The sequence below is a fragment of the Oncorhynchus masou genome, chromosome 10, assembly GCF_036934945.1.
Source record: "Oncorhynchus masou masou isolate Uvic2021 chromosome 10, UVic_Omas_1.1, whole genome shotgun sequence".
NCBI classification, from domain to species: Eukaryota; Metazoa; Chordata; class Actinopteri; order Salmoniformes; family Salmonidae; genus Oncorhynchus; species Oncorhynchus masou.
The window spans coordinates 42,101,661-42,113,742 of record NC_088221.1 but is presented as its reverse complement, the minus strand read 5'-3'; the positions used below and the strand labels follow the sequence as shown (position 1 = coordinate 42,113,742).

General features: G+C 43.3%; 1 protein-coding gene across 2 annotated transcripts in view; it reads left to right on the top strand.

The window, feature by feature from the left end:
* The window catches only part of LOC135547645 (uncharacterized), a 30,089-nt gene that overhangs the window by 15,093 nt on the left and 2,914 nt on the right, over positions 1-12,082 (top strand). For both annotated transcript variants that reach the window (XM_064976828.1, XM_064976827.1), the window contains exons 10-25: positions 943-1,005; positions 1,096-1,272; positions 1,402-1,586; positions 1,680-1,722; positions 1,851-1,955; positions 2,111-2,173; positions 2,329-2,505; positions 2,722-2,897; positions 2,981-3,089; positions 3,177-3,296; positions 3,411-3,473; positions 7,858-8,034; positions 8,197-8,379; positions 8,690-9,331; positions 9,524-9,687; positions 11,733-11,907. In XM_064976828.1, coding sequence (XP_064832900.1) covers positions 943-1,005; positions 1,096-1,272; positions 1,402-1,586; positions 1,680-1,722; positions 1,851-1,955; positions 2,111-2,173; positions 2,329-2,505; positions 2,722-2,897; positions 2,981-3,089; positions 3,177-3,296; positions 3,411-3,473; positions 7,858-8,034; positions 8,197-8,379; positions 8,690-9,331; positions 9,524-9,687; positions 11,733-11,907 — 2,622 coding nt within the window. The remainder of the gene's footprint in view (positions 1-942; positions 1,006-1,095; positions 1,273-1,401; positions 1,587-1,679; positions 1,723-1,850; positions 1,956-2,110; positions 2,174-2,328; positions 2,506-2,721; positions 2,898-2,980; positions 3,090-3,176; positions 3,297-3,410; positions 3,474-7,857; positions 8,035-8,196; positions 8,380-8,689; positions 9,332-9,523; positions 9,688-11,732; positions 11,908-12,082) is intronic.

Below are 12,082 nucleotides of genomic sequence, written 5' to 3'. Positions count from 1 at the left end.
TCAGTTACACCAGCTCTGTCAGGAGGAATGGGCCAAAATTCACCCAACTTATTGTGGGAAGCTTGTGGAAGGCTACCCGAAATGTTTGACCCAAGTTAAACAATTTAAAGGCAATGCTACCAAATACTAATTCAGTGTATGTAAACTTCTGACCCACTAGGAATATGATGAAAGAAATAAAAGTTCAAATAAAAAATTCTCTCTACTATTATTCTGACATTTCACATTCTTAAAATAAAGTGGTGATCCTAACTGACGTAAAACAGGGAATTTTTACTAGGATTAAATTGTCAGGAATTGTAAAAAAAACTGAGTTTAAATGTATTTGGCTAAGGTGTATGTAAACTTCTGACTTCAACTGTACACTGAGTAATTTACTGATGGTCCCTAACTAGCCCTGTAGGGATATCCAAAATGAAACCAATTTGTCCATGGTCAGTGTGCTGGGCATTATGATCAGTCGTGTTCAACTGCCACTCTGAATTGGTGATTACTTGTGTGCTGCCGGCTGTGGGCATGTGGGTAGGATTGAAATAAACCCAATCCAAGGAAAACCGTTACGTACCCTTCATTCCGTGACATACCCTTTTTTTCCCCTAATAACATCTCGGGCCGGGATGATACCAGTATCGTAATACTCGTTAGGATCATGGCAAAGAAACAAAACACGAAGCAAATTTTACTTTGTTAGGAAAACAGCCCTGATGTTTCAAACAAACAAACATTATGATGTCATCCAGTGTCACATGCATTTATTGTCCAAGCTAAAGCACACAACATTTTAAATAGGGCAGGTTTTTAAATGAACACATTTTGGTCTGCTTCATGTTTTGCATGGAAAAAAAATCTGAATAAATGTTTCCACATAGGCCATTTTCAACCAGAAAAGTTGTTTTTTTGATTGTTGCTCTTTAACATATCTCATACTCATTGACTTGACAGGGGTTTCTGGAGCCATCCTGCAAGCGGCTGGGAAATCTGTAGCAGATGAATGCAAAATAATTGGTTGAGTATTATTTTATTAAGTCTTTATTTGTCCAGAAATGAAAGTGCATTGAGGTTTGTAGAATTTACTTTGTGTCCCAATTTCCCCAGGTATGCTGAAGGCCGATGGTGTTGTGCTCACTTGTGGTGGGAACCTAAACTGTAAAAACATAGTTCAGATGGTTGGGCCCAAGAATTCTGCAGGTATCATCACCTCCATAAAGAAGGTCCTTCAGCTGTGTGAGAGCCAGAATGCAGCCACAGTGTCCATCCCTACTATTGGCACAGGTGATTCAACTGAACTGAAGTATAAAACTAAAAGACCCATTCCGGTGTCATTTGTATTGATTAATCAATATATTTATTGGTTTCAAATGATCTATTTATCACTTTGGATGCTGATGTCTTATGCTTTAGGGAAAGGTGGCATTGAACCCAAAGATTGCATCAAGGCCATTCTAAAAGGACTGGAGAGCCACACGTCACAGATGACCTCATCCAGCATCAAAATAATTTTCATAGTGGCCTTTGAGCAGAAGATCTTTGACTCCTTGAGAAATTACTTTAACAAAAGGAACCTGCTCCCACACAAAATCAAGCAGGTAGATTTAGTGTGACTAAGGCTCAGTTGGACATGTTCTGTGGTTTTGTTTGGTTGATGTGTGTAATAACTTAAGGTTATGGGTTTTATCTAGGCTGCAGCCACACCTTCTCAGTCCAGTCTTCCCCCAAATCACGGTTGGATTTTTATACATCTTTATTTACATTTTACATGAATTTGCGCTGTTCTAATTTCAACATTTGCGTTGGTTGTCATCATCACAATAATGATTGTCGCTGAAATGTTTACCTTTTCCGACCCCTAGTTGAGATCCATGGTGTAAGAATTGAATTGAGGAAAGGCAACATTACTCAAGAAAGTGTCAGAGGCATTGTGAATAGCACCAACGCTGATATCAGCTTCACAGGAGGTCTGTATATGGAAAAAACAAACATAAAATGGTACATTGTTAGCACACTACATAAAATACAGTAGTAGCTATTCTGTGAATATAACTTTCTCCATACAGTCTTTTTTTAAATTGATTTTAAGGATATGACCTCATTTTAAACACCTTATTTCCAGGAGTTAGTGCGGCGATCATCAAAGCAGCTGGGAACGCAGTTGAACAGGAGTGCAAAACCATTTGTGAGTGTCTCCCATCTCCCATAGCAATTCACCTGTGGTGGCTCACAGCCATTCAGTCTGACTCTCTCTCTCTCTCGCCTGCTCGCTCTCTCTCTCGCCTGCTCGCTCTCTCTCTCGCCTGCTCGCTCTCTGTGTGTGACATCTGCTTTATCCAGGTCCTCTGAGGGCTGATGCAGCAGGGGTGACCAGTGGCGGGGCCCTTCAGTGTGACTTCATCATTCACATACTAGGGCCCCACTCTGTGGCTGAAGCTACACGACGAGTCACCAAGGTCCTGGAGTGCTGTGAGGACAAACAGATCACCACTGTGTCCTTCCCTGCTCTTGGCACTGGTGGGCAATGGTTTATTAGTCATTCAGTGTTGTTACAGGTTCTTAAAATAAACTGTTATTAAAAACTCTGAATTACCCCATCAAATAATTTTTTAGGCTACCACCATGCTGCTATTTTTAATTGTCACATTCAAAATCTAGTCATCCATTGGTTCTTGTTGTCCTATTTTTTCAGCTCCACCTAATGCAGGTAATTTTGTATGATTCCCATTGTAGGTGGTGGTGGCCTTAGCGGCACAGACTCTATTGGTGCCACCCTCCAGGGCATCCAGGATCATCTATCACTGTGCTCCTCCTCTACCATCATTAAACTGATCTGCATCGTCATCTATGAGGACAAGATCCTGCAGGAGTTTCAGCTGGGGCTCAACCAGTGGAAGACAGACCAGATGGTACAGCATGTTGAGGAAATACAAATCTGATGTACTAACCTTTCCTGACCAACTAAATGCAAACATTGTGATTCCAAAACCAGGTTGAAGACAACAGTGACTATGATCTTGAGGGTGATCTTTATGGTAATGAAGATGACAGTGTTATATGGAACACCAACTCTGAGGAAGATGACACCAGTGTTCAGACAGGTTCGTACAATTCCAGTCTGTTGCAAAATGTGTTCCACTGCTAAATGCCTGCTACTTACACTTTTCTCTGTGAATCCCTTCATCCAGGAAACACAATTGAAGCAATAATTGGGCCAGTGAAGCTCAAGGTAGTATGCGGTGACATCACTAAGGAGAAAACGGACGCCATCGTCAGCAGTACAAACACAAGCCTCGATCTGAACTGTGGTAAGATCCCCCTCCCCCAATTCCAACTTTCGAATCAGCCAAACATATCTGATATTATTGCATCGTACAGGTCTTCAGCTGAGGATTATACTCATATCCTGTCTCACTCTGCAGGTGTATCAGGAGCCATTCTAAAAGCGGCTGGACAGACAGTCGTGGACGAGTGCAAAGCCTTAGGTATGAGTCTTGATGTACATTAAGGATGTAACGGATTTATCGATATGCATCGGTCCCCAGTTCAATTGTTTGAGATATGAGTGCATCGGTCTGTGGAAACCCAAACCAATCCAAATTCAGCCTGTAACGCAACAAAATGTGGAAAAAGTCAAGAGGTGTGAATACTTTGAAGGCACTACATTTTCAACCTCAAGCAGGGATAAACCAGGTGACGTCACTTCCTGTTGAGTGAGGGAGTGCTCTGTTTGTTGTTTTGAAAGTCTCTGAAAAAGTGTTATATTGAAAACGTTTAGTTACTAGCTAGCCACCTTTTGAGTTTGGATCCCGCAACGCGGTTGGCATCACTTGCTGGGATTGCTAATATCTGTCCAGGGATCCTGCCGACCAAGGCTGAGTCTGGGGAGCTGTTTGACCTAGCAGCTAGGTGGAGAGTGTCCACAGGCTTGGAAAACCAGATGACAGGTCCAGATGAGAGGTCCAGATGACAGGTCCAGATGACAGGTCCAGATGACAGGTCCAGATGACAGGTCCAGGCCGATAGTGGTCAAGTTCCTGAGGTTCAAGGTAGCTGTTCTGGAAACAAACACTAGTAACAGGATCATCCAAATGTATTGATCACATTTTCACTAATACTGTAGAACTTTGTTCTAAAGCTGTATCCGTACCCACTGGATGAAGTGATTGCATTATAGTGGCTATATCCAAAAAAGCCATTTAAAAAGTCATTTATGAATTTATGAAATTATTGCTTCTTCCAATTATTGATAAACATGCATCAGTTAAGAAACTGACTGCTAGAACTGTTCAGGCTCCATGGACTGATGAGGAATTGGAAAACTGTATGGTTGAAAGGGATGGGGCAAAATGAGTGGCTAATAAGTCTGGCTGCACTTCTGACTTTATGTGACTAAACTCAACAAGAAGAAGAAGATACTGTATTATGAAGCCAAGATCAATGATATAAAGTATGATTGAAAAAACTTTGTCATTTAATGTACTCCAATCTGGGCAGAAAGACATTCAACGCCATCTTTCATCGACTCAGATGGCTTATTCATCACAAAACCATTTAATGTTGCCAATTATTTTAATGATTACTTCATTGGCAAAGTGGGCAAACCTAGTCAGGAAATGCCAACATCGAACAGTGAGCCTTCGTATTCATGCATTAAAACAACTAATAATGAAAGAAAGGCATTGTACATTTTAATTTTCTAAAGTTAGTGTGGGAGAGGTGGAAAAATTGTTATCAATCAATAATAACCTCCTGGCATTGACAACTTCAAATCAAATGTTATTGATCACATAGACATTTTTAGCAGATGTTATTGCAGGTGTAGTGAAATGCTTGTGTTTCTAGCTTTGTTAGTTTTGTTGATGTTGAGGAGAGGTTATTTTCCTGGCATCACTCCGCCAGGGCCCTCACCTCCTCCCTGTAGGCTTTTTCGTCATTGTTGGTAATCAGGCCTACTACAGTTGTGTAATGATTGAGTTGGAGGTGTGCATGGCCATGCAGTCATGGGTGAACAGGGAGTACAGGAGGGAGCTGAGCATGCACCCTTGTGGGGCCCCAGTGTTGAGGATCAGCGAAGTGGAGGTGTTGTTTCCTACCTTCACCACCTGGGGGCTGCCCGTCAGGAAGTACAGGACCCAGTTGCACAGGGCGGGGTCGAGACCCAGGGTCTCAAGCTTAATGATAATCTTTGAGGGTACTATGGTGTTGAAGCCTGCTATAGTCAATGAACAGCATTCTTACGTACAGTTGAAGTCAGAAGTTTACATACACCTTAGCCAAATACATTCCTGACATTTAATCCTAGTGAAATTTCCTTGTTTTAGGTCAGTTAGGATCACCACTTTATTTTAAGAATGTGAAATGTAAGAATAATAGTAGTGAGATTTATTTCAGCTTTTATTTCTTTCATCACATTCCCAGGGGGTCAGAAGTTTATATATACTCAATTAGTATTTGGTAGCATTGCCTTTAAATTGTTTAACTTGGGTCAAACGTTTTGGTTTGCCTTCCACAAGCTTCCCACAGTAAGTTGGATGAATTTTGTCCCATTTCTCCTGACAGAGCTGGTGTCACTGAGTCAGGTTTGTAGGCCTCCTTGCTCGCACACGCTTTTTCAGTTCTGCTCACACATTTTCTATCTGATTGAGGTCAGGGCTTTGTGATGGCCACTGCCAACACCTTGACTTTGTTGTACTTAAGCCATTTTGCCACAACTTTGGAAGTATGCTTGGGGTCATTGTTCATTTGGAAGACCCATTTGCGACCAAGCTTTAACTTCCTGACTGTTGTCTTGAGATGTTGCTTCAATATATCCACATGTAAAGCCTTCCTCTTTTTCCTCCAAACATAACGATGGACATTATGGCCAAACAGTTATATTGTTGTTTCATCAGACCAGAGGACATTTCTCCAAAAAGTACAATCTTTGTCCCCATGTGCAGTTGCAAACCGTAGTCTGTTTTTATGGCGGTGTTGGAGCAGTGGCTTCTTCCTTGCGGAGCGGCCTTTCAGGTTATGTCGATATAGGACTCGTTTTACTGTGGATATAGATACTTTTGTACCTGTTTCCTCCATCTTCACAAGGTCCTTTGCTGTTGTTCTGGGATTGATTTGCACACGACAGCCCATAATGACAAAGCAAAAACAGGTTTTTAGAAATGTTTGCTCGTTTATTAAAAATTAAAAACGGAAATATAACATTTACGTAAGTATTCAGACCCTTTACTTTGTTGAATCACCTTTGTTAGCGATTACAGCCTTGAGTCTTCTTGGGTATGACACTACAAGCTTGGCACACCTGCATTTGGGGAGTTTCTCCCATTCTTCTCTGCAGATCCTCTCAAGTTCTGTCAGGTTGGATGGGGAGCGTTGCTGCACAAGCCCGGGCTTGTCCTTGGGCTCTGGCTGGGCCCCCAAGGACATTCAGAGACTTGTCCCGAAGTCACTCCCGCGTTGTCCTGTTGGAAGGTTGAACCTTCGCCCAGAGTTTATCAGAGCAGAGAATATTGTTTCTTATGGTCTGAGTTTTTTTAAGTGCCTTTTGACAAACTCCAAGCGGGCTGTCATGTGCCTTTTACTGAAGAGTGGCTTCCATCTGGCCACTCTACTATAAAGGACTGATTGGTGGAGTACTGTAGAGATGGTTGTCCTTCTGGAAGGTTCTCCCATCTCCATAGAGGCTACAGAAATGGTTTGGTACCCTTCCCCAGATCTGTGCCTCGACACAATCCTGCCTCGTAGCTCTACAGACATTTCCTTCGACCTCATGGCTTGGTTTTTTGCTCTGACATGCACTGTCAACTGTGGGACCTTTTATATAGACAGGTGTGTGCCTTTCCAAATCACCTCCAATCAATTGCATTTACCACAGGTGTACTCCAATTAAGTTGTAGAAACATCTTAAGGATGATCGGTGGAAACAAGATGCACCTGAGCTCAATTTCGAGTCTCATAGCAAAGTGTCTGAATACTTATGTAAATAAGCTATATCGGTTTTTTGTTTGCAATAAATTTGCAAACATTTCCAAAAATACTTTTCACTGTGTCATTATTGGTTTATTGTATGTAGATTTGCTGAGGATTTGTATTGTATTTAATCCATTTTAGAACAAGACTAACATAAATGTTAAATAAAAAGTCAAGAGGTCTGAATACTTTCCGAAGGCACTGTATAAAAGATAGGAATATGATTAAAGCCATTATTGCATGGAACTCCCATCTCATATTGCTCAAATGAACAGCAAACCAACAACAGATAAAGCAACACCTCACGGCACAACGCCTCTCCCCTCTTTAACCTAGATATTTGTGTGTATGTATTGATTTGTAGGCTACGAGTGCCGTTTTCAAATGTATGTAGTTCTGTCCTTGAGCTGTTCTTGTCTATTACTGTTCGGTATTGTTTCATGTTTTGTGTGGACCCCAGGAAGAGTAGCTGCTGCTTTTGCAACAGCTCATGGGGATCCTAATAAAATAACAAATACTCTAATCTGATAGTGGGGTGGTACATGTTCACTTAGTCTGACCAATGGCTCAGCTTAGTTGCCTATACACATCATTGACAGACACTAACAGAGGGCCACTCAGAGATGTCATCTCAGACCGATCCAGCTCAGAGAGGCCCAGTTCCTGAGCTCCCATCAGCAGCAGATTTTAATTTAAAATGGAAAATGAATGTGTTCATGCAACAATAATGTGAGTCAAATTGAAACCAAAGCACATCAATTCGTTCCCCTAATCAAGCAAATCTATTCCTGTATTGTATCGGAGCTATAGATACGTATCGAATCGTAAACATCCCTAATATACATTCATCCTAACACAGTAAAAAACAACTTGCTAATCCTTTTTTCCCCGTTCTGATCCCAGGGACCCAACCCAGTGATGGTGTTGTCATGACCACGCCTGGGAATCTCAAGACCAAGCACATCATCCACATGGTGGGACAGACCAAGGAGAAGGAGATCACCAGCTCCATGCTTAAAGTGTTAAAGATGTGTGAAGACGAGAAAATACAATCGGTCTCTTTCCCAGCGCTCGGAACAGGTAGGCAGAATAACAATCTAGTATTATTGTTGAAAACCTTACAGTGACGTGTATTATTTGCTGTCCATGTACTGTATGAAGATATAAGAAATGAATACACTGGACACTAAAGACACAAGTGTCTGTTCTAACAGATGTGGTATTGTTTGTGCCCTTGTACAGGTGCTGGTAACTTGGGAGCAGTGCAGGTCGGGAATGCAATGATAGCCGCAATAGCTGATTTACTGATAAGCGTCAGAACTCCGTCAGTTACAACGATTCACATTGTTATATTCCAAGCCAAGATGATAAAGGACTTTGAGGAGGTTATGAAAAAGTTCAAGAAGGTGATCCCCAAGACTACAGGTAGGTGACAGGGTTTTAAGACCAGAGTCGAAGCTTCAACCTTTAACTTAAAGTCCCACAGTAAAGTAAACACACTTAAGGTCACAAAAATGTGCCTTTTGTTAAGTCAATCCGGTGGATAAATGAGGTTCTAAGGAGGTGGGAGTGGGACTTTAATCATCAATATACCTTTAAGAATTTGACTGTATACAGAATTAGATCATGTTCTTTTTCTGCTTCATTAATACAAAACCAAAGATACAATGTTGTTATTTTTGAAAGTCTTGTAAGGTTCCTCACAGCACTCTGTTTTTTTAATTCATTCCCATAGCCAAAAAGTCATCAAATACTGCCAAAACAACCAGACCAACCCAGCCCATCCCTACCAAACCAGCCCTGTTTTTGGCCAGTGCCACAGCAGCCGTGGTCTTCCCCAGTATGGAGGCTGTGGTGTATGGGCCCTCCCCTGCCAGCCTGACCAAGGTGAAGAAACTCCTGGACGAGCTGATCTCTGAGGAGTGCATTAGCCAGGACCTTCTCTCCAGCCACCTGCCCTTGCTCCTGGAGGCCCAGAAGGAGGCCATCGTGTCCCTGAGCCAGAAGAACCAGGTCCATGTGCTGGTGGCGTCCCCAGACAAGATGACCATCTCTGGGAAGAAAGACGACGTTCTCTCCGCCGTCCTCCAGATTAAGGACTATCTGCAGGGGGCAAGGGACAGGGAGAGCCGGGAGGGAGAGGAGAAGAGGCTGAGGGAGACAGTGCGCTGGGAGGCGGGGGAGGGAGAGACCTGGGGAGAGCTGGACTGTAGTCTAAGCTATGATCTGGAGCTGGCCTTCCACAAGAAAGAGAAGCTTTTTAAATATAACCACCAGGGGGAGACATTCACTGTGGACCTGAAGGACATGCAGCAGACTGACAGCAAAGGGACCATCACCAGGGTCAAAAGGAGCCTTGTGGCGGACTCTGAAACAGGTAATGCCTCAGTTTTAATGTTTAGGAAAAATGTTTTATATGAAAGTATAGTTTAGTTCATACAAATGTATAGTTTTATACAGTGTCCAATACAGAATATTAAGAGAATATTCCTGTCAAACGTTGGTGATAACGCTCATGGTCGTGTTTTTACATTGATCTGTAATTATTCCCACTGTGTCTGTATTTCAGCCGTCATCCAGTTCCCACAGAGCTGGACTAGAATGGAGGGCAAGGATCTGGAGATCGTCACGCTGGCTCCCAATTCAGCAGAGTACCAGAGAATTGAGAAGGAGTTCATTGCAACCAGCAAGGACCCAAATACTAATACGCAGCCAACCATTCAAATTATCCAGGTAAATCAAATCAAATTTTATTGGTCACATACACATGGTAAGCAGATTTTAATGCGAGTGTAGCGAAATGCTTGTGCTTCTAGTTCCGACCATGCAGTAATATCTAACAAGTAATCTAACAATTTCACAACGACTACCTAATACACACAAATCTAAAGGGGTGAATGAGAATATGTACATGTAAGTATATGGATGAGCGATGGCCAAGCGGTGTAGGCAAGGTGCAGTAGGCGGTATAAAATACAGTATATACATGATGAGTAATGTAAGTTATGTAAACATTATAAAAGTGGCATTATTTAGAGTGCCATTGTATAAAGTGACGAGTGACCCATTTCTTAAAGTGGCCAGTGTTTGGGTCTCAATGTAGGCAGCAGCCTCTCTGAGTTAATGATTGAGATCGAAGCTGTTTTTCAGTCTCTCCGTCCCAGCTTTGATGCACCTGTACTGACCTCGCCTTCTGGATGGTAACAGTGTGAACAGGCAGTGCCTCGGGTGGTTGATGTCCATGATGATCTTTTTGGCCTTCCTGTGACATCAGGTGCTGTATGTGTCATGGATGGCAGGTAGTTTGACCCCGGTGATGCGTTGCGCAGACCGCACAAACTTCTGGAGAGCCTTACGGTTGTGGGCGGAGCAGTTGCCATACCAGGCGGTGATACAGCCCGACAGGATGCTCTCGATTGTGCATCTGTAAAAGTTTGTGAGTGCTTTTGGTGAGAAGCCAAATTTCTTCAGCCTCCGGAGGTTGAAGAGGCGCTGTTATGCCTTCTTCACGATGCTGTCTGTGTGGGTGGACCAATTCAGTTTGTCCGGGATGTGTACGCCGAGGAACTTAAAACTTTCCACCTTCTCCACTGCTGTCCCTTCAATGTAGATAGGGGGATGCTCCCTCTGCTGTTTCCTGAAGTCCACGATCATCTCCTTTGTTTTGTTGACATTTGAGTGTGAGGTTATTTTCCTGACACCACACTCCGAGGGCCCTCACCTCCTCCCTGTAGGCCATCTCATCATTGTTGGTAATCAAGCCTACCACTGTAGTGTCCTCTGCAAACATGATGATTGAGTTGGAGACATGCATGGCCACGCAGTCGTGGGTGAACAGGGAGTACAGGAGAGGGCTCAGAACGCACCCTTGTGGGGCCCCAGTGTTGAGGATCAGCGGGGTGGAGATGTTGTTGCCTACCCTCACCACCTGGGGGCGGCCCGTATCGATGAACAGCATTCTTATATAGGTATTCCTCTTGTCCAGATGGGATAGGGCAGTGTGATCGTGATTGCGTCGTCTGTGGACCTATTGGGGCGTAAGCAAATTGGAGTGGGTCTAGGGTGTCAGGTAGGGTGGAGGTGATATGGTCCTTGACCAGTCTCAAAGCACTTCATGATGACGGAGGTGAGTGCTACTGGGCGATAGTCATTTCGCTCAGTTACCTTAGCTGTCTTGGGAACTGGAACAATGGTGGCACTCTTGAAGCATGTGGGCACAGCAGACTGGGATAGGGATTGATTGAATTTGTCTGTAAACACACCAGCCAGCTGGTCTGTTCATGCTCTGAGGACGCAGCTGGGGATGCCGTCTGGGCCTGCAGCCTTGCGAGGGTTAACATGTTTAAATGCTCTACTCACATTGGCTGCGGTGAAGGAGAGCTCGCAGGTTTTGGTAGCGGGCCGTGTCGTTGGCATTGTATTGTCCTCAAAACGAGCAAAGATGTTTAGTTTGTCTGGGAGCAGGACATCGTGGTCCGCGACAGGGCTGGTTTTCTTTTTGTAGTCCGTGATTGACTGTAGACCCTGCCACATACCTCTCGTGTCTGAGCTGTTGAATTGCGACTCTACTTTGTCTCTATACTGACGCTTAGCTTGTTTGATTGCCTTGCGGAGGGAAGAGCTACACTGTTTGTATTCGGTCATGTTTCCGGTCACCTTGCCCTGATTAAAAGCAGTGGTTTGCACTTTCAGTGAGGTGTTACTGCTGTGATATGTAGATTGCATATCTAACCAGAAGAAAAATGTTGGTTTTCTCTATTATCACTGACCACTGACAGATCCAGAGGATTCAGAGCAAAGACCAGTGGCAGCGGTACGCAGTGAAAAAACAGGCGATGGATAAGAAGTATCCCAAAAACAAGAACGAGCTGAACCTTTACCACGGAACAACCAAAGAAATCTGTCAGAAAATCAACACCTGTGGTTTCAACAGGAGCTTCTGTGGGAGAAACGGTACAGAACAATCTATAGTCTCGTGACTGCTCTCTTCAGGTAGATACTGACAGTGCTCTTAGGAGGAGCTTAATCAAAGATTTAGCAAACAATTTAAAGTTCTTATCAGAGCAAAAACAGTCTTGTGGTTTGACTAGATTCCTGAAGATGAAGCCCTCCATTTTCATTCAGTGTT